The following is a 21,506-nucleotide window of genomic DNA, read 5'->3' as shown; positions in this document are numbered from 1 at the left end:
TGCCTTCCAGCCCCAGTCCTGGCTCCATGCCCAGACAAACTGCAGAAGAAGGAGCATCTCCCTCCCCCAGCCCTGACTCCATGCCCAGGCAAACGGAGCAGCTAGACCCCTCCCCCTCCTCCACAGCAGGTGAGCCTGAGGAGGGTTTACTCCCAACAACAGCTGATTGGAGTGACCCTCGCATCAGAAGATTGGAGAGGCGGAGGCAACAGAAGGAAGGGAGGGGCAGGCCTTAATGAGTGCTGAGTCATGGAGCCACACCCCATGGCCTATATAAAGGATCTGCTTTCTGGCAGTCTCTGAGTCAGGCAAAAGTCGAACTTATCTTGCTGAAGTCACTTACTGGTCTCCTGCCTGCTCTGAGGACTTTGCTAGGACTTTGGGCAGAGCTGCAGAGGCAAGCCTGATTCGGATTTCCCTGACCCAGCCGTCAGCGGAGGAGTGGGACACGACAGGGATTTAGTTCATTTCGAAGTTACAACAGCACTGGAAAACAGTGACTTATGACCATTTTTCACACTTAAGACCGTTGCAGCATCCCCGTGGTCCCCTGATCAAAATTCCGATGCTTGGCAACTCAACTGACTCAGACTTATGACGGTAGCATGTCCCGGGGTCATTCTTCTGACAAGCAAAGTCCGTGGAGAAACCAGATTCATTTCACAACCGTGCTATTAATTTGACAGTTGTGGTGATTCACTTAGAAACGCTGCAAGAAAAGTCGCAAAGTGGGGCAAACAAACACACTGAGCCACACCTATTTTGGAAATCAACTGCGGTCGTAAGTTGGGGACTACCGGTATTGCTACAGTTCAGTTGAGATCTGGTGAAAAGTTTGCTCCTGTTTATACTTAGAAAGAAAAAAGTGACAGTCTTCAAACTTGGGAGCTTTAAGACTTATGGACTTCAACTCCCAGAATTCTCTATGACCAGCTATGCTGGCTGGATAATTCTGGGAGTTTATTTTATTTATTTATTTATTTATTGCATTTGTATACTGCCCTTCTCCCGAAGGACTCAGGGCAGTTAACAGCCAATTTAAAAGATATAATAAATACACATTAAAAACAGAGTAAAATTTATATAAATAATGGCCAAAATATTTAAAAAACTAACTAATACAAAAAACTAAAAACTAAGTCCACAAGTCTTAAAGCTGCGAAGTTAGAAGATCTCTGGTCTACGGTTTAGCAAAACATATTTTGGTTTTCCCACAGAACAATGGTAGAAGAACAAAGTAAGCATTGATTGATTTTCCTGTTATTCATATCTGTGTCAGGTCTGGAACAGTCAGATCTCACACCCCTGTAGACCATTCGTGGCCCAGGGGCGGAAACATCTAAATTTTGCCTGCTTTCCACCTGTTTTTCATCACCGGTGAATGAAAACAATTTGCTCTTTTCACTGTTTTTGCTTGAACTGTTAAAAACAATGACTGTCCTCGGAATCGCTGGAGGAGAACGGGCGTGCCCAACTTTCTAGATAACTCTTGCTTCAGGTTTAAGCAGGGGCAAGGTGAAAGCCTCCTCACCCAGTGATTACCCGGTAAATAATACCATAATGGCATTTCTCTTGCCAGTTGCCATGAAAAAGCGCCAATCCTTATCAAGGCAAGAGGAACCTCACCTTGGTAAGAGTGTTGCCACTTAACCCTTCTTAGCATTAGACCAGGGGTGTCAAACCCAAGGCTATCAAGTGACTTTGACTGGCTTGCAATGTCAACAATATAAATGAATTAGAAGAGGGGTGCCCAGCTCAAGGCCCATGGGCGAAATCTGGCCCACGGGCTGCTTAGATCTGGCCCATGAGGCCAGCCTGGAAACAGCGAAGGATCAGTCGTGGGGCCTCTACTAGCGTAAACGAAGCTCAGGGGGGACCGAATGTTTCCCCATGCTCAGTTTTCACTGGCAGAGGGCTACAGGAGGCTGTCCAGACCGAAAACAGGGTGCGGTGGTGGGGGTGGGGGTGCACGCGCGTCCCTCCCGAGCTTTGTTTTCACTGGCAGAGGGCTATCAAAGCAAACTAAAAACAAAACAAAAGGAGAAATGTTTCCCCTTTTGCATCTGAGCGTGCAAGAAGAGACAGGAAAGGAGAAAGACAAAGAAAAATAAGGAAAGATGGGAAGAGAGCAAGGAAGGAAAAATAAGGAAAGAGGGGAAGGAAGAAGAAAGGGTGAGGAAGAGGGAAGGAAAAAGAAGAAAAGGAAGGAAGGAAGGAAGGAAGGAAAGAAGGAAGGAAGGAAGGAAGGAAGGAAGGAAGGAAGGAAGGAAGGAAGGAAGGAAGGTTATAATGAGAATGAGAAAGTCTTGTCTTAGCACTTGGCCACCACAGGTGTTCCCGACAGTCCTGTGTCACATCCACCATGAACATGCCCCGGCCACGCCTACCATGGCCACACCCAACCCCTGGCCACACCCTCAGAGGTCAAACACAACCCTGATATGGCCCTCAATGAAATCAAGTTCGACACCCCTGCATTAGATGAACTTTTGATCTTGATTTAGCTTGTCAGGCAATAAAAAATGAGCAATGAGAACATTTCTGGTTGGGATATCCAAGATCTAATTTCAGGTTTTCATGGAGTTCAACCCGAAGATTAGTATTTGGGCCACTGAAATTCTGGCAAGTGCTGAGATCTGTGTGCTTTCTTACAACAGGAATTGATCGACTGGCTTTTCCCTCTAAACCTGACTTGACATTGTGGACTGAGAGAGAGTCACTGGCCCAAATTCACCCAGCCAGCTTTCATGCCTAAGACAGGGCTAGAACTCATGGTTTCCCTGTTTCTAGCCTGGTGCCCTAACCACTAACCCCCCCACCCTCTCTTCTTTGACTTTCATTAGTTATGTGACCTCTCAAATATCAACCTTGAATGTCCTGTTCTGGTAGACCAGTAAAAGTTGTTTTATAAGGGGAGACATGATAGCAGTGTTCCAATATTTGAGGGGCTGCCACATAAGAGGAGGGGGTCAAGGTATTTTCCAGAGCACCCGAAGGCCAGACAAGGAATAATGGATAGAAACTGAACAAGGAGAGATTCAATCTGGAAATAAGGAGAAATTTTCTGACAGTGAGAGCAACCAACCAACCGATGGAACAGCTTGCCTTCAGAAGTTGTGGGAGCTTCATCCCTGGAAGCTTTCAAGAAGAGACTGGACTGCCATCTGTCAGAAATGGGGTGTGGGGGAGGGAAGGTTTGGACTAGATGACCTACAAGGTCCCTTCCAACTTTTGTTAATCTGTTAATTTAATAAAGTTTCCTTTGAGTTACTAAAGATAAAGGTTTCCCCTGTCCAGCTGTGTACAACTCCAGAGGGTGATGCCCATCTGTTTCTTAGCCAAGGAAGCTGGCATTGTCCAAAGACATTCCCAAGTTTACGTGGCCCCCATGACACCGAGGTGCATGGAATACTGTTACCTTCCTTTGAGGTGGTACCTATTTATCTACTCGCATTTTCATGCATTTGAACTGCTAGGTTAGCAAGAGCTGGAGCAAATAATGGGAGCTCACCCCATCATGCAGCACTTGGGTCTTGGACACAGGCTATTGTGTTTCCAGCCGACAAGCTCAGGGTCTTTAACCAATGAGCCATTGCGCCCCCTATTGAGTTAATAGTGGATTCAATATTTCGAGATAAATTGGTAGGAGGACCAATCCCACTTTATTTTAATGTTCGGACCAGAAAATCAAAACGATTTCACAAGGCTTCGCTTTCACGCACAATGTAGCACCATAAAAAAAACAAAGAGAACATTCCTTTTGGATGAATTAACATTTTTGTTGTACCATCAACCTTCAGATTCTACCACAAGCACAATCCTTTCCAAGAGAACCCCTGCGTATAGATTAAACTTTATACCCCCCCACCCGCAAATTGCAGATAGTACAATCCAGGATGCATTTGAGACTGAAGAAAAACTATTTGTCTTAAGTAGCCTCTCTTTATTTGGGGGCCTGGGTGTGTCAAATTATTTCTAGGCGTTTTGGAAAACAATGGCCCCAGATTTCCCTCTCCCGCCCCCCAGCAGAATAATTAGGAACAAAGAATTTGGTTGATGTTTTTGGGATTTTGAGAAGTGACCACAGAGTCAGGTAGTTTATTCCAAGCATTAACAACTCTGTTACAAAAGTCATATTTTCTGCAATCAAGATTGGAGCGGTTAACATTAAACTTAAATCTATTGCTTGCTCTTGTATTATTGCGATTGAAGCTGAAGTAGTCTTTAACAGGAAGGACATTGCAATAGACGATTCTGTGTGTTAAACACAGGTCTTGTCGGATTTGGGATTTGATTTGAGAGAATCCTGAGTTTTTGGTAAGAATGGCTGGGGTTAGGAGGCTAAAAGACACAGGGCCGCTTTCAAGCCAAACCAAACCCTGATCATAAGGCTTCTTATGTAAGAAGAATGTTGTTTACAAGCAGGCTACAGCAAGTGGCTTCAAAAGAATGGCACATGGAACTCCAAGGCTGGCTGAAATGACCACACCCATATCCACAGCAAAGCTGGAGAAGATATTTGCTAGAGACCCCTTGCCAACATTAATCATGCCGAATGGACCACAACCCACTGGTATATTACATAGACTGGGGTCCCCAGGAGAATAACATGTACACTCCCTGCTTATGTTTGGTGGATGTAAAAAAATACAGTTTCCACACCCAAACAAATTTGACGGCTCCAACTTTTCTTCACTGGAGCTGTCCTTCTTCAGTTGCCACAGCCAAAGAAAGCTCTGGATGCAAATCCTTTCCCAGGGCCAAACAGGTTTCTTTAATTATCTCGCCTGTCTCTTTATGATATTGTTAGCCCTGCAGGCGTGGAAACTTTCTTGGGACGTGGTTAAGTTACGAAACTGTTACTGGGTCTCTAATCCGATCATCTCAAAGAAGGTATTTGCACATCAGGCAAAGCCAGCATTTACAAAACACGGTGGGGAGAGGCAAGTGAAACATCCTGCCTGAATTTAGGGCTGTGTGAGGTTTTGCAACTAGATCGCCCCACACGCACAGTTCTATTTTAAGCTGCAGGTCATTTGCTATAAAGTTGATTTGATGTCTTGGGGGTCTGGGATGAAGTTCTGAAAACATTTTTATTTTTTTTTTGCCCTTGAGGGATTTAAATTGGCCCTTTAAAAAAAAAATCTAAATGAAGTCTTTCTTTGACTTTTGCACATTTCATGGGTGTTTGGCTAGGAGAAAATACATTTCGGCTGAGTTCTGTTTCCAATCTCACCTGATGTGTGTGTTTTTTTTTTTTAAGAATAATGAATCTGTTGCACAACAATAGTTGTTGCTATTTAGGAGTGTCACCAAACAGCACATCAATTTAGTGTGAAACAATGATATTTTTACTTCCTTATATATACTGAATCCCCCCTCCCAATTACCAGGATTCAGGCTTTGTTGAATTTGCAACACAGTTTGCAATTCTATAAGAAATATGCACGGAAGGGAATCACTCAAAATACATGTTATAACACAGCGGGCAGAGAAAAATTATACAGTGCTACCGAAGTTTCTTTCCAAATGTATATATTAAGAAAAGTGTAAGCAATTGATTTAAAGGCGTATCATCTTTTAAAGACCAGCCCCAGGAACTGAGTACAATGTAAACTTAAGGTGTGAAAAAAAGAGGAGAAGCTGTTGCAACGCACCTTGAGAGATGCTCCCATCCCTTCTTTCTGAGTAAATAACTATATTCTGAGGGCAGGACAAGAAGCAACAGGTGGAAACTAATCAAGGAGAGAGAGAAGCAACCTAGAACAGGGGTCTCCAACCTTGGCAACTTTTAAGACTTGTGGACTTCAACTCCCAGAGTTCCTCAGCCAGCAAAGCAAAGCTGGCTGAGGAACTTTGGGAGCTGGAGTCCACAAGTCTTAAAGTTGCCAAGGTTGGAGACCCCTGACCTAGAACTAAGGAGAAATTTCCTGACAGTGAGAACAATGATTCAGTGGAACAACTTGCCTTCAGAAGTTATGAATGCTCCAACACTGGACGTTTTTTAAGAAGAGATGGGATAACCATTTGTCTGAAATTATATAGGGTTTCCTTCCTGAGCAGGGGGTTGGAATAGAAGACCTCCAAGATCCCTTCCAACTCTGCTATTCTATTCTATTCTATTCTATTCTATTCTATTCTATTCTATTCTATTCTATTCTATTCTTTTTTAAAATTTTTGTCACAACATTATATACAAGCACGTATATTGAAAGGAAACAATAGGACAGGAACGGTAGGCACTTTTGTGCACTTATGCACACCCCTTATAGTCCTTTTAGGACTATTCTATTCTATTCTATATAGGGGCTCATTTCTGTGCATGTCTTATGGATCTGCCAGTAAACCTGATCTTCTTGTTTTGACTGCGTGTGTGTGTGTGTGTGTGTGTGTGTGTGTGTGTGTGTGTGTGTGTGTGAGAGAGAGAGAGAGAGAGAGAGAGAGAGAGAGAGAGAGAGATCAAGCAACGTAATAAAAGGATAAGATAAGGAGAGAAAAAAAGCGAAGGATAAGGACTGGAGATGACATAGGGAAACTCTGCACCGCGACGGATTGTCCCTCTTACCAATAGTGATACAAGCCAGCACCACCGCGCAGAGTCCGAGCATCTTCCCCATGGTGAAGTTGATGTATACTGACGGATAGAAGGGTAGCGATGTTATTCCAGCCCTGCAACAGCTTCGAGTGCCCGAAGAGTCTCCACCCCTCCAGCTCCCCCTTCCTATCTATATATCCACGTGATACGCTCCACCTTCCCAGCTCGAATTGGCCGAGTGGGTGGGTCCGGAGTAAACTGCCCTCTTTCAGCTACGGGTGTGATCCTGGGAGGCAGAAGAGTCACACGGAAAGAGTGAGTCAGAAATGGGAATGGGGGGTGGGGTGGGGAGAGAGGAAGAGAGAAAGGCAGAAAGGGAGAGGGAGAGGGAGAAAGAGGGAGAGAGGATGGAAAGGAAAGACTGAAAGAAGAAGAGGAGAGAAAGAAAGAAGGAAGGAAAGGAAAGGAATAGAGGAAAAAAGAGAAAAAGAAAAAAGACAGGAAAAGAAGAGGAAGAGTGAAAAAAGAGAAAGAAAGAAAGGGAAAAGAAGGGCGGGAGAGAGAGAGAGGGAGAGAAAGAAAAGTGAGAGGAAGGAAAGGAAAGAGTAAGAAATAGAGGAAAAAAGAAAAAAAGAAAAAGAGGCAAAGGAGAGGGAGAGGGAGATTGACCATCAATTGTGTTGTAAATGTTGTATGTACCTTGATGAACGTATCTTTTCTTTTATGTATACTGAGAGCATATGCACCAAGACAAATTCCTTGTGTGTCCAATCACACTTGGCCAATAAAAAATTCTATTCTATTCTATTCTAAAAAAAGAAAGAAAGAAAGGGAAAGGAAAGGGGGGAGAGAGAGAAAGGCAGAGAGGGAGAGGGAGAAAGAGGGAGAGAGGATGGAAAAGACTGAAAGAAGAAGAGGAGAGAAAGAAAAAAAGAAGGAAGGAAGGAAAGAAAGAAAGAAAGAAAGAAAGGAAAGGGTAAGAAAAAGAGGAAAAAAGAGAAAAAGAAAAAAGGCAAAGAAGAGAGAGAGTGAAAAAGAAGAAAGAAAGAAAGAAAGGAAGGAAAGGGAGAGAGAGAGAAAGAGAGAGGAAGGAGGAGGAAAGAAAAGGAGAGGAAGGAAAGGAAGATGAAAACAATAGAACAATTGAAGAAAGAATTCCAGTGGAGAAAAGAAAAGCAACTGATTCAAAATGTACAACCTTATCCAAATGGTGGATACATACCCCTGGACAGGGCCAGTTCTTCAGAGGTTTCTCAAAGGCGGATGAGCCTGGCTCGTTGCGGATTTTTATTATTATTATTATTATTTATTTGATTTTTATACCGCCCTTCTCCCGAAGGACTCAGGGCGGTGTACAGGCAAGATAAAACCAACAATCCAATATACAGGTTAAAATACCATTTAAGAAACTTATTTAAATTAGCCTGAAATTAAAATTACCGTAAACTAAAAACCCCGTTTAAAAATTAATAAAATTTCACATTAAAAAATCCAATTTAAGCCAGCCCCGCGCGGATAAAGAGATGTGTCTTCAGTTCGCGACGGAATGTCCGAAAGTCAGGTATTTTGAGGGAATATTGCTGTTGAAACAGGTACATTGATAGGGAAGGCACATTTCTGGATCCTGTTGGATCTTACTGGAAGGGTAAGCACAATCGGAGGCAGGCAATCCATGTTCTAATCTACAGTATACCTCAAAGGTCTTTAAAGATGGAAACTAACACCATGAACTGCACCCAACAGCTACTAGTAACCAGTCAGCTTGCATAGATGTGTTCCATGGGTGTACAATCTATGTCCATAATTATTCACACTGCCACATTGAAACTACGAGTGGTAGTTTCTATATGGTCTTCAAGGGCTGCCCCACAAAGAATACACTGTATGCTAGCTGGGGAATTCTGGCAGAAAGAAGGCATCGCTTATTAGCTTTTGGTCTCCCTCTGCCACAATGTCAGTTCACCTTTCCAAATCGTCATGTTTCTCTATGAGTCCAAGTGGAACGCATTTTCTGGAAGTATCAGCTGACTTAAGCTCTGCGAGTGCTCTCATCAGATAAGCAAGTTTCGATAGCCACTTGAAAGAGAGAGGAAGGAGGAGGAAAGAAAAGGAGAGGAAGGAAAGGAAGATGAAAACAATAGAACAATTGAAGAAAGAATTCCAGTGGAGAAAAGAAAAAAGAAGGAAGGAAAGGAAAGGAATAGAGGAAAAAGAGAAAAAGAAAAAAGACAGGAAAAGAAGAGGAAGAGTGAAAAAAGAGAAAGAAAGGGAAAAGAAGGGGGGGAGAGAGAGAGAGGGAGAGAAAGAAAAGTGAGAGGAAGGAAAGGAAAGAGTAAGAAATAGAGGAAAAGAAAAAAGAAAAAAGAAAAAGGCAAAGAAGAGAGAGAGGAGAGGAGATTGACCATCAATTGTGTTGTAAATGTTGTATGTACCTTGATGAACGTATCTTTTCTTTTATGTATACTGAGAGCATATGCACCAAGACAAATTCCTTGTGTGTCCAATCACACTTGGCCAATAAAAATTCTATTCTATTCTATTCTAAAAAAAGAAAGAAAGAAAGGGAAAGGAAAGGGGGGAGAGAGAGAAAGGCAGAGAGGGAGAGGGAGAAAGAGGGAGAGAGGATGGAAAAGAAAGACTGAAAGAAGAAGAGGAGAGAAAGAAAAAAGAAGGAAGGAAGGAAAGAAAGAAAGGAAAGGGTAAGAAATAGAGGAAAAAAGAGAGAAAAAAGGCAAAGAAGAGAGAGAGTGAAAAAGAAGAAAGAAAGAAAGAAAGGGAAAGGAAAGGGAGAGAGTGAGAGAAAGAGAGAGGGAAGGAGGGAGGGAAAGAAAAAGGAGAGGAAGGAAAGGGAAGATGAAAACAATAGAACAATTGAAGAAAGAATTCCAGTGGAGAAAAGAAAAGCAACTGATTCAAAATGTACAACCTTATCCAAATGGTGGATACATACCCCTGGACAGGGCCAGTTCTTCAGAGGTTTCTCAAAGGCAGATGTTTCTCAAAGGCAGATGAGCCTGGCTCGTTGCGGATTTTTATTATTATTATTATTATTTATTTGATTTTTATACCGCCCTTCTCCCGAAGGACTCAGGGCGGTGTACAGGCAAGATAAAACCAACAATCCAATATACAGGTTAAAATACCATTTAAGAAACTTATTTAAATTAGCCTGAAATTAAAATTACCGTAAACTAAAAACCCCGTTTAAAAATTAATAAAATTTCACATTAAAAAATCCAATTTAAGCCAGCCCCGCACGGATAAAGAGATGTGTCTTCAGTTCGCGACGGAATGTCCGAAAGTCAGGTATTTTGAGGGAATATTGCTGTTGAAACAGGTACATTGATAGGGAAGGCACATTTCTGGATCCTGTTGGATCTTACTGGACGGGTAAGCACAATCGGAGGCAGGCAATCCATGTTCTAATCTACAGTATACCTCAAAGGTCTTTAAAGATGGAAACTAGCACCATGAACTGCACCCAACAGCTACTAGTAACCAGTCAGCTTGCATAGATGTGTTCCATGGGTGTACAATCTATGTCCATAATTATTCACACTGCCACATTGAAACTACGAGTGGTAGTTTCTATATGGTCTTCAAGGGCTGCCCCACAAAGAATACACTGAATGCTAGCTGGGGAATTCTGGCAGAAAGAAGGCATCGCTTGTTAGCTTTTGGTCTCCCTCTGCCACAATGTCAGTTCACCTTTCCAAATCGTCATGTTTCTCTATGAGTCCAAGTGGAACGCATTTTCTGGAAGTATCAGCTGACTTAAGCTCTGCGAGTGCTCTCATCAGATAAGCAAGTTTCGATAGCCACTTGCAGTTCAGGAATGACAACCCCCAGAGAGTGTTTCATTCAAGCACGAACCCACAACGCGTAGAAAAAAACAAAAACCTTTACGCAAGATAAGTCACCCGGCCACAGAATAATAAAGCCAATATATGCGCTTGGAGCAGTGGTGGGTTTCAATTTTTTTTTTACTACCAGGTCTGTGGGTGTGGCTTAGTGGGCGTCACGTGGCTTGGTGGTCGTGGCTTGGTGGGTGTGGCAGGGGAAGGATACTGTAAAATCTCCATTCCCACCCCACTCTGGGGAAGAATAGTGTAAAATCCCCATTTCCATCCCACTCCAGGGGAAGGATACTGTAAAATCTCCATTCCCACCCCACTCTGGGGAAGAATAGTGTAAAATCCCCATTTCCATCCCACTCCAGGGGAAGGATACTGTAAAATCTCCATTCCCACCCCACTCTGGGGAAGAATACTGTAAAATCCCCATTCCCACCCCACTCCAGGGGAAAGATACTGTAAAATCTCCATTCCCTCCCCACTCCGGCGGAAGGATACTGTAAAATTTCTATTCCCTCCCCACTCTGGGGCAAGGATACTGTAAAATCTCCATTCCCACCCCACGCCAGGGGAAGGATACTGCAAAATCTCCCATTTCCTCCTGATCAGCTGGGACGCGGGAGGCAGAGAATAGATGGGGATGGGGCCAGTCAGAATTTTTACTACCGGTTCTCCAGAACTGGTCAGAACCTGCTGAAACCCACTCTGACCTGGAGATACTACGGGAGAATCATCTGGCTAGAAATCCTGCTGTTGAGAGACTTGTTTTAAATTCACAATGAAATGACCTCTTTCACCACATTATCCAACTCTTCTAACTCTTTGAACAAGGATGCCCCAAAAGTGTTTTTCAACAGTCCAGTTGCCTTTTGAAAGGCGCCTTTGGGACAACCATGACCTGGAATCTCCATAGACCTTTGAACCAAGATCCTTTTAATGAGAAGTCAATGAGAAATGGTTACTGGTAGATTCATTTCCTTTATTCTGGAGCAAAAGCCTTGCCATGTTTCAAATGTTGATGTATCATCAGCTCATCCACAGAGTCATTGATTCCAGGGTGGTATCACAGAATGATAGAGCTGGAGAATACCACAAAGGTCCTATTTACCTATTTGATTTTTCTTAATAACAAGTTTTTTTTAATTTTTTCCTTTCTTATACGCATGTTGTAAATGTACATTCTCTTGTCCATAAATAACCATACATATTTTTTTTCTGAAGAAAGCACGAAGATAAAACGTTTTATCGGGATTGCTCTTCTACTCTTTCTTTCCCTTCCTTTCACATCAAACCTATTTGGAAGGATAAACATGCCCATCCCCTGCTTGATGCAAGGTCTACTAAAGTTTGAACACCTCTGGAGTTGGGGACATACCCTACCCTACCCCACCCTACCCTGCCCTACCCTACCCTACCCTACCCTACCCCTTCCTTCCCTTCCCTTCCCTTCCCTTCCCTACCCTACCCTACCCCTTCCTTCCCTTCCCTTCCCTACCCTACCCTACCCCTTCCTTCCCTTCCCTTCCCTTCCCTACCCTACTCTACCCTACCCCTTCCTTCCTTCCTTCCTTCCTTCCTTCCTTCCTTCCTTCCCTATCCTACCCTACCCATTCCTTCCCTTCCCTACTCTACCTTTCCTGTCCCGTCCCTTCCCTTCCCTTCCCTATCCTACCTCTTCCTTCCCTTCCCTTCCCTACCCTATCCTACCCCTTCCTTCCCTTCCCTAACCTTCCCTTCCCTTCCCTACCCTACCCTTCCCCGTCCTTCCCTACCCTACCAAAATCTATTCCACTGGTTGGCAAAGCTTACCATTAATAAATTTCTCCTAATATCTAAACTGAATATACTCTGCGGTTCTTTAGTGATTGAACTTGATTGTTTTCTTGCAGAATGTTTGCTGCATAAACAGAGGGATAGAATCAAGATCACGTGAAGTGTTAGTGCCACTTTATAATGCCTTGGTAAGGCCACACTTGGAATATTGCATCCAGTTTTGGTCGCCACGATGTAAAAAAGATGTTGAGACTCTAGAAAGAGTGCAGAGAAGAGCAACAAAGATGATTAGGGGACTGGAGGATAAAACATATGAAGAACGGTTGCAGGAACTGGGTATGTCTAGTTTAACAAAAAGAGAGACTAGGGGAGACATGATAGCTGTGTTCCAATATCTCAGGGGCTGCCACAAAGAAGAGGGAGTCGGGCTGTTCACCAAAGCACCTGAGGGTAGAACAAGAAGCAATGGGTGGAAACTGATCAAAGAAAGAAGCAACTTAGAACTAAGGAGAAATTTCCTGACAGTTAGAACAATTAATAAGTGGAACGACTTGCCTTCAGAAGTTGTGAATGCTCCAACACTGGAAATTTTTAAGAAAATGTTGGATAACCATCTGACTGAGATGGTGTAGGGTTTCCTGCCTGGGCAGGGGGTTGGACTAGAAGGCCTCCAAGGTTCCTTCCAACTCTGATGTTATGTATGTTATGTATGTTTTATTATCCAACTAGGGCATTGATGATATTACCTACTTGGGCAGTGAAGCATCTTCAAAAAACAACCAAGTTCAGAGAGCTGCAAGGATCTCACAGTTTAACCCTGAGCTACAACTATTTTCTTCTATTGATGAATATATTCTGCTGTTCCAACTGTCCTAGTTCTGCCCTTGGAGGCAACAGAGAACAAGCCGAATTTTTCCTCTGTATGACAACTTGTTTGATATCTGAATACAGAAGATCATTATATACCTTCAACCTTCTCTTGTCCAAGCTACACTGGTCCAGTTGTTTTAACTGTCCACCATACTAGGACTTGACCTGTATTTTCTCAGTCCTAGTCCGGTATTTAACCATAATAGCACCTCTTTACTAATAGAGACAAATCTGTCTAGCTTGTAACCACACAGGCAGAACCAGTTTCAAGAAACTGCTGTGGTCTCCTAAGGGATTGTTTCGTCCAGATCTAACTTGTGTTCATCCCTGGCCTAGAGATTGAATTGGGTTCACAACTGGCTTAGGACCGGGCTATTTACGGGACTGCCTACTGCCACCAACAGCCTCCCATCAACCTGTGCGCTCCCACAGGGAGGGCCTCCTCGGAGTACCATCAGTTAAACAATGTCGACTGGCGGCCCCCGGGGGAGGGCCTTCTCTGTGGGGGCTCTTGCCCTCTGGAATGAGTTGCCTCCGGGGCTTCGTCAACTCCCTGACCTCTGGACCTTCTGCCGCGAGCTGAAGACTCTTTTATTCCATTGAGCAGAGCTAGCCTAAATATGTAGTTTTAATGAGGTTTTAGTTTTATTGTTATTGTTAGTTTTTAGTATTTTGGCCATAAATTATACTAATTTTATATTGTTTTTAACTTGTATTATATTGTGTTTTTAAACTGGCTGTTAACCGCCATGAGTCCTTCGGGAGAAGGGCGGTATACAAATTCGATTATAAATAAATAAAAATAAATAAACTATTGTGTACCTATCGATGTATTTACGTGAACTTTCAAATGGATAAAAATACAGCATCCTTTCTTTGGGGCCCCTCTGCCTAAAAACACATTGGAAATTAGGAAAACAAGTGCAATTTGGATAATTAGACTATATTTTTTAAAAAAAAAGACCAATCAGATGCTTGGTTTAACAAATGAAATCCACAAAAAGTGTTCCAGGGGTTATGTTTGAAGCAAATGCTAGACGTGTTTGGATATCTTGCTCAAGCTATTTTTGATAACTGTCATAAGAGGAAGCTTCTACAATTGGCCTTATTGTGCACAAAGACTCTTGTGAGATTATTATTATTAATTGCCTGTAGGACAAGTCTGAGTGAAAACAGCTGAGAAACGGTGCCAAGGAAGTAGAGAAATTCAGGAAGAAAAATCCGAACATCATTTTCGGTTTGTGGTGAAATCCAATTTTTTTTACTACAGGTTCTGTGGGCGTGGCTTGGTGGGCAAGGCAGGGGAAGGCTATCACAAAATCCACATTCCCACCCCACTCCAGGGGAAGGATACTGTAAAATCCCCATTCCCTCCCCACTCCTGGGGGAAGGATGTTGCAAAATCTCCATTCCCACCACACTGTGGGGACAGCCAGAGATGGTATTTACCGGTTCTCTGAACTACTCAAAATTTCTGCTACCGGTTCTCCAGAACCTATGAGAACCTGCTGGATTTCACCCCTGCCTTTGCCCCAATAGAAACTCAAATACTTCTGATAATAAACTTGGAGGCCATTAAATCTATTTTTTATATTTAAAAAATCTAAAATCTATCCCTCTCTGTGGCTAGTCATAAAGAAATCTCAAGGGATTACCCACATCGAAGAGCTGTAATTTGATTCTTATGTGTTCTTATGAGCTTCTTGTGAAATGTGTCATGTTACTGCACTCAAATAAAACCATGTTTTTTGTAAATCCTTGTAAATCTATGTGAAAAAAAGCTTTGCAGTTACTCATAACTTTCTCTACCAACGAAACCTGTCTACAATTTTCTCAAAGTAGAACTTTTTCTTTTCTAGTGATCGTGGATTTAGGTCCATTCGCTGTTCCACTGGGTTATGATGGAGTCCTTTTTAATGTGTTGCCCCCAGTTGGTTATACTCTGAAGTGGATCACTTTTACAGACTAAGACTGAATTAAAACCCCACAGATCCTTGATGGGAACTTAATATTTACAGTCAATCCTCTCTTCTCTGTGAAAGCCCCTCAGATACCCAGGGGACTGGAGGCTAAAACATAAAGAATGGTTGCTGGAACATGGCCTATATAAAGGATCTGCTTTCTGGCATTCTTTGAGTCAGGCAGAGTCTAATTTGGATTGCTGAAGTCACATCTTGGACTCCTGCCTGCCCTGAGAACTCTGACAGAACTTTGGCAAAGCTGCAGAGGCTTTGTGGCCACGCTTGATACAAACTTCCCCGACCTGGCCGTCAGAGGAGAAGTGGGACACGACAATATACTGTGCGACAAAAATAAATAAATACAAATAAAAAAGAAGAAATGGGTGGAAACTAATCAAGGAGAGAAGCAACTTAGAACTAAGAAGAAATTTCCTGATAGTTAGAACAATTAATCAGTGGAACAACTTTCCTCCAGAGGTTTTGAATGCTCCAACACTGGAAGTTTTTAAGAAGATGTTGGATAACCATTTGTCTGAAGTGGGGTTGGGTTTCCTGCCTGAGCAGGGGGTTGGACTAAATGACCTCCAAGATCCCTTCCAACTCTGTTATTCTATTCTATTCTATATTGGAAGACAATTATCACGTTCCCTTCTCCCCAGTTCTTCTCTTTGATAGGCTGGATCAGGGGTGTCAAACTCAAGGCCCGCGGGCCGGATCCCATCTGTGGAGTGCTTAGATCTGGCCCGCGGGGACGGCCTGGAAACAGTGACGGACCGGCCTGCGGTGCCTCTGCCAGTGAAAATGGAGTTCAGTAGGGCTGCGCTATGCCCTCCCATGCTCCGTTTTTGGCTGCGACGGCTTCCTGCAACCCTCTGCCAGCAAAAATGGAGCTCAGAAGGGCCATGCGCAGCCCTCCTGAGCTCTACTTTTGCTGGCAGAGCACTTAGGCCTCCGCAGGTGCCCCCGACACAAGTGACATTGAGCTGGCCACGCCCACCTGTCCCCCTGAGGTAAAACACAACTGTGATGTGGCCCTCAATTAAATTGAGTTTGATGCCCCTGGGCTAACATATCTAGCTCCCTCAACTGTTCATCATATGATTTAGCTTCCATACTCTTTACCATCTTTGTTGCTCTTCTCTGCACACTTTCTAGGGTCTCCGCACCTTTTTTTTAAATATTATGCTGGCCAGAACTGCATACATTACTCCTCACGAATGGCCTCACAAACATAGTATAAAGCAATATTATCAATTCTCGTGAATCTGTAGGGACTTGTTCAGACAATTGCCAGGAGTCAAGAATGACTTGAAGAAGCATGTGCACACGTGTGTGCACCTGTGCGCGTGCACGCACACACGCACACATACACAACCGCACCTTCCTCAAGATCTAAGCTCCCAGTCCAGCACCTACACCACACCATCACATTGCCCCTTGGGTTGAGAGAGAGGGGAACAACCCTGTTTTCCCCCAAATAAGACATCCCCTGATAATAAGCCCAATCGGGCTTTTGAGCACATGGCAATAAGGCCAAGCGCTTATTTCAGGGTTCAAAAAAAATATATAAGACAGGGTCTTATTTTTGGGGAAACATGGTAGCTCAAAGTCCCCCAAGATATTGTGCGATGGAGGAGGACTAAAATGTGCATCTTCCTGTCCTATTCCAGGCTCCTTAACCACTATACCGCATTGGTTTCCCTTTAATCAGAATCAAGTAATATTTGAGAGCCAGTTCGGTGTAGCATGGAAGGAACCAGGTTAGTAAATAGGAGACCATGAGTTCTTTTTTTTTTTTTTGAATTTATATCCCACCCTTCTCCGAAGACTCAGGGCGACTTACATTGTGTTAAGCAATAGTCTTCATCCATTTGTATATTATATACAAAATCAACTTTTATTGCCCCCAACAATCTGGGTCCTCATTTTACCTACCTTATAAAGGATGGAAGGCTGAGTCAACCTTGGGCCTGGTGGGACTAGAACCTGCAGTAATTGCAAGCAGCTGTGTTAATAACAGACTGCATTAGACTGTTGAGCCACCAGAGGCCCTTATACAGTCTTAGACCCAAAACCAGCTAGGTGACCTTTCTCGAGCAGGAGGAGGAGGAGAAGGAGGACGAGGAGGAGAAGGAGGACGAGGAGGACGAGGAGAAGGAGGAGGAGAAGGACAAGGAGGAGAAGAAGGAGGAGGAAGAGAAGGAGAAGAAACCAAAACAACATTGACTCAAAGGAACACATTCTCTATGAGAATAATCATGGGAGAAAAGGGGAAGAGGAACCACAGAAGAGGCAACGTCAGACAAGAGGTCTCAGCCCACAGAAGGAATGAGGAAGGAGAAGTCATCTCAGAAGCGACCCTCCCTAGTTTTCTGGCAAGTAAAGGCAAGGGAGGGGAGAAGTGCTTTCAGACTTGCAAGATGCTGTTAACGCAACCTTACAATAAAGGTAATGTTGGTATCACGGTTTGGTTTCTTGCCTGGACTTCCTTGAAGACATTTCAGCTCACAATTGTCTAGATTCATAGAGCTTCTGAGTCAAATATACAAATATTTTCTGAATTTAAATATACATCCACCTCCTTGATACATCTCACATATATGATCTATTTATATTGCTTCAGAGGTTGACATTTTGGGTTCTTGTTATATTTAATTCATCAGATATAAGTAAATTTGAATTCTAATAATAATAATAATAACATCAGAGTTGGAAGGGACCTTGGAGGCCTTCTAGTCCAACCCCCTGCCCAGGCAGGAAACCCCACACCATCTCAGACAGATGGTTATCCAACATTTTGTTAAAAATTTCCAGTGTTGGAAATTCTGTCTTTTGTTGTTTTTGCTCTTGGCCTGTGTGCTTTCCTCTTTAGCATAACTGACCTTCCCTGGACAAACTTTATTTTTTCCCCCTGAGTTATAACCCTTGTTATACTGTGGCTTTCCAACCAAGAAAAATAGTTTCCAACTTTTTAAGACAATTTACTAGGGCATCCCAAAACAATAAGAACAGAAACAAAAAACAAAACACAACACCATGTATATTAGGAAAAATGTTTCTATCTCATGAAAACAGAAAGTAAGATGAATGTTTAGGAATAAATCAAAGCTGTGCACAAACTAGTCCAAAGAACTATAAAAGCATGACAAAGCTTAAGAAAACAGGAGAACAAAATATGCTCTTAAAGCAGGATAACCCAAATGGGTTTGCCTAGAACCCATTTGCCTAGAACCCATTCCCAGAGTTGAAAGCTGGCTGAGGAACTCTGGGAGTTGAAGTCCACAAGTCTTAAAAGAGCCAAGTTTGCAGACCCCTGGCCTAGAATGAAGTGGTGACAACAATGTTCAAGTATGCAAATGTATTTACTTGGATTACATAATTCATAATCCACTTTTTAGCTCAAAAGAAGGAGTCAAATGTTAAAAAATAGCAAGAATAGTTTAAAAATTCCAGGGCAGAAACTAAAGCCAAAAAAGGAGACCCAGCTTAGTCGGAAATTACAGACCTATCTCTTTGTGCTGCGTCACCTGCAAAGTCATGGAATCAATCATCAACCAATCCATTACCTCACACTTAGAAACTAACAACCTACTCTCCAATAAACAATTTGGTTTCCGGAAAAAATTATCATGTAACTTACAACTACTCCACTGTAAAAACATATGGACTACAAATCTTGATCAAGGCAAATCTTTAGATGCAATCTACATAGACTTCTGCAAAGCTTTTGACTCAGTAATACACGATAAACTTCTCCTAAAACTAAAATCCTATGGCATCTCAGGACCCCTTCACAAATGGATATCTGCTTTTCTGTCTAACAGACAACAAGTGGTCAAAATTGGCAATGCTTTATCAAATCCTGTTCCTGTCAAGAGTGGCGTTCCTCAAGGCAGCGTCCTTGGACCAACACTCTTCATACTATACATTAATGATCTTTGTGACCATATCTCAAGTAATTGTGTTCTCTTTGCTGACGATGTCAAACTATTTAACACCACAGACAATACATCTATCATTCAAAAAGACCTTGATCATCTAACCGCTTGGTCTAAAACTTGGCAACTCCAAATCTCAAGCAGCAAATGCTCAGTCTTACATATAGGAAAAAAGAACCCAAACACTAAGTACATACTAGATCAGGGGTGTCCAAACTACGGCCCGCGGGCCAACTGCGGCCCGCGGGTCAGTTTTTATTGGCCCGCAGCAAATTCTGAAAGTATAATTGAATATGGCCCTTTTCGGCCGCCTCCCAGTACTTGCCCGGTGGTTCGCTGCGAGGCTCGTGGCTCCTCCCCATGGGAATAATGAAGGGAGGGGCGGAGGAGGCGGCGAGCGGGAAAGAGGCTGCTGGCCGTGCCTGACCCCAGCAGTTCTACCCTCGCCTTCCTTGGGCCGCCTGGCTAGGCTCCTCGCGCCTCCCCATGTCGGACACGCGTGGCGGCAGTGACAGCCATCGAGAAACAGGTGAGGAGGCGGCGAGCGGGAAAGAGGCTGCTGGCCGTGCCCGACCCCAGCAGTTCTACCCTCGCCTTCCTTGGGCCGCCTGGCGAGGCTCCTCGCACCTCCCCATGTCGGACACGCGTGGCGGCAGTGACAGCCATCGAGAAACAGGTGAGGAGGCGGCGAGCGGGAAAGAGGCTGCTGGCCGTGCCTGACCCCAGCAGTTCTACCCTCGCCTTCCTTGGGCCGCCTGGCGAGACTCCTCGCGCCTCCACCCCTTGGGCAGGGAATAACGAAGGAGGCGGAGGAGGCGGCGGCGGGAAAGAGGCTGCTGGCGTGCCTGACCCCAGCAGTTCTACCTCGCCTTCCTTGGGCCGCCTGGCTGGGCTCCTCGCGCCTCCCATGTCGGACACGCGTGGCGGCAGTGACAGCCATCGAGAAACAGGTGAGGAGGCGGCGGCGGAAAGAGGCTGCTGGCGTGCCCGACCCCAGCAGTTCTACCTCGCCTTCCTTGGGCCGCCTGGCGAGGCTCCTCGCACCTCCCATGTCGGACACGCGTGGCGGCAGTGACAGCCATCGAGAAACAGGTGAGGAGGCGGCGGAAAGAGGCTGCTGGCGTGCCGACCCCAGCAGTTCTACCTCGCCTTCCTTGGGCCGCCTGGCGAGACTCCTCGCGCCTCCACCCCTTGGGCAGGGAATAATGAAGGGAGGCGGAGGAGGCAGCGGCGGAAAGAGGCTGCTGGCCGTGCCTGACCCCAGCAGTTCTACCCTCGCCTTCCTTGGGCCGCCTGGCTGGGCTCCTCGCGCCTCCCATGTCGGACAGCGTGGCGGCAGTGACAGCCATCGAGAAACAGGTGAGGAGGCGGCGAGCGGGAAAGAGGCTGCTGGCCGTGCCCGACCCCAGCAGTTCTACCCTCGCCTTCCTTGGGCCGCCTGGCGAGGCTCCTCGCACCTCCCCATGTCGGACACGCGTGGCGGCAGTGACAGCCATCGAGAAACAGGTGAGGAGGCGGCGAGCGGGAAAGAGGCTGCTGGCCGTGCCTGACCCCAGCAGTTCTACCCTCGCCTTCCTTGGGCCGCCTGGCGAGACTCCTCGCGCCTCCACCCCTTGGGCAGGGAATAACGAAGGGAGGGGGCGGAGGAGGCAGCGGCGAGCGGGAAAGAGGCTGCTGGCCGTGCCCGACCCCAGCAGTTCTACCCTCGCCTTCCTCGGGCCGCCTGGCGAGGCTCCTTGCGCCTCCACCCCTTGGGCAGGGAATAACGAAGGGAGGGGGCAGAGGAGGCGGCGCGGCGCGAGACAGAGGCTGCTGGCTGTGCCCCGCCCCAGCAGTTCTACCGCCTTCCTCGGACCGCCTGGCGAGGCTCCTCGCACCTCCACCCCTTGGGCAGGGAATAACGAAGGGAGGGGGCGGAGGAGGCGGCGGCGAGCGGGAAAGAGGCTGCTGGCCGTGCCTGACCCCAGCAGTTCTACCCTTGCCTTCCTCGGGCCGCTTGGCGAGGCTCCTCGCGCCTCCCATGTCGGACACGCGTGGCGGCAGTGACAGCCATCGAGAAACAGGTGAGGAGGCGGCGGCGGAAAGAGGCTGCTGGCCGTGCCCGACCCCAGCAGTTCTACCCTCGCCTTCCTTGGGCCGCCTGGCGAGGCTCCTCGCACCTCCCCATGTCGGACACGCGTGGCGGCAGTGACAGCCATCGAGAAACAGGTGAGGAGGCGGCGAGCGGGAAAGAGGCTGCTGGCCGTGCCTGACCCCAGCAGTTCTACCCTCGCCTTCCTTGGGCCGCCTGGCGAGACTCCTCGCACCTCCACCCCTTGGGCAGGGAATAACGAAGGGAGGGGGCGGAGGAGGCAGCGGCGAGCGGGAAAGAGGCTGCTGGCCGTGCCCGACCCCAGCAGTTCTACCCTCGCCTTCCTCGGGCCGCCTGGCGAGGCTCCTTGCGCCTCCACCCCTTGGGCAGGGAATAACGAAGGGAGGGGGCAGAGGAGGCGGCGGCGAGTGGGAAAGAGGCTGCTGGCCGTGCCCGACCCCAGCAGTTCTACCCTCGCCTTCCTCGGGCCGCCTGGCGAGGCTC

At 45.6% G+C, this 21,506-nt stretch overlaps 1 protein-coding gene and 1 long non-coding RNA gene across 2 annotated transcripts in view; one reads left to right on the top strand and one right to left on the bottom strand.

The window, feature by feature from the left end:
* The window catches only part of LOC131190809 (sperm acrosome membrane-associated protein 4-like), a 31,408-nt gene extending 24,685 nt beyond the window's left edge, over window positions 1-6,723 (bottom strand). Inside the window, exon 1 of the mRNA XM_058168230.1 lies at window positions 6,566-6,723. Coding sequence (XP_058024213.1) covers window positions 6,566-6,617 — 52 coding nt within the window. The 5' untranslated portion in view covers window positions 6,618-6,723. The remainder of the gene's footprint in view (window positions 1-6,565) is intronic.
* Window positions 6,724-6,823: 100 nt separating this feature from the next.
* On the top strand, window positions 6,824-14,760 carry LOC131190813 (uncharacterized). The gene is made up of 3 exons (XR_009153324.1): window positions 6,824-6,850; window positions 12,279-12,350; window positions 12,892-14,760. It is a non-coding gene; the product is annotated as an uncharacterized LOC131190813 (long non-coding RNA).
* Window positions 14,761-21,506: the final 6,746 nt, after the last annotated feature.

Source organism: Ahaetulla prasina, chromosome 2 (genome assembly GCF_028640845.1).
Source record: "Ahaetulla prasina isolate Xishuangbanna chromosome 2, ASM2864084v1, whole genome shotgun sequence".
NCBI lineage: Eukaryota > Metazoa > Chordata > Lepidosauria > Squamata > Colubridae > Ahaetulla > Ahaetulla prasina.
Note: the sequence above shows the minus strand (reverse complement) of the source record. Positions and strands in the feature narration are given on the sequence as shown.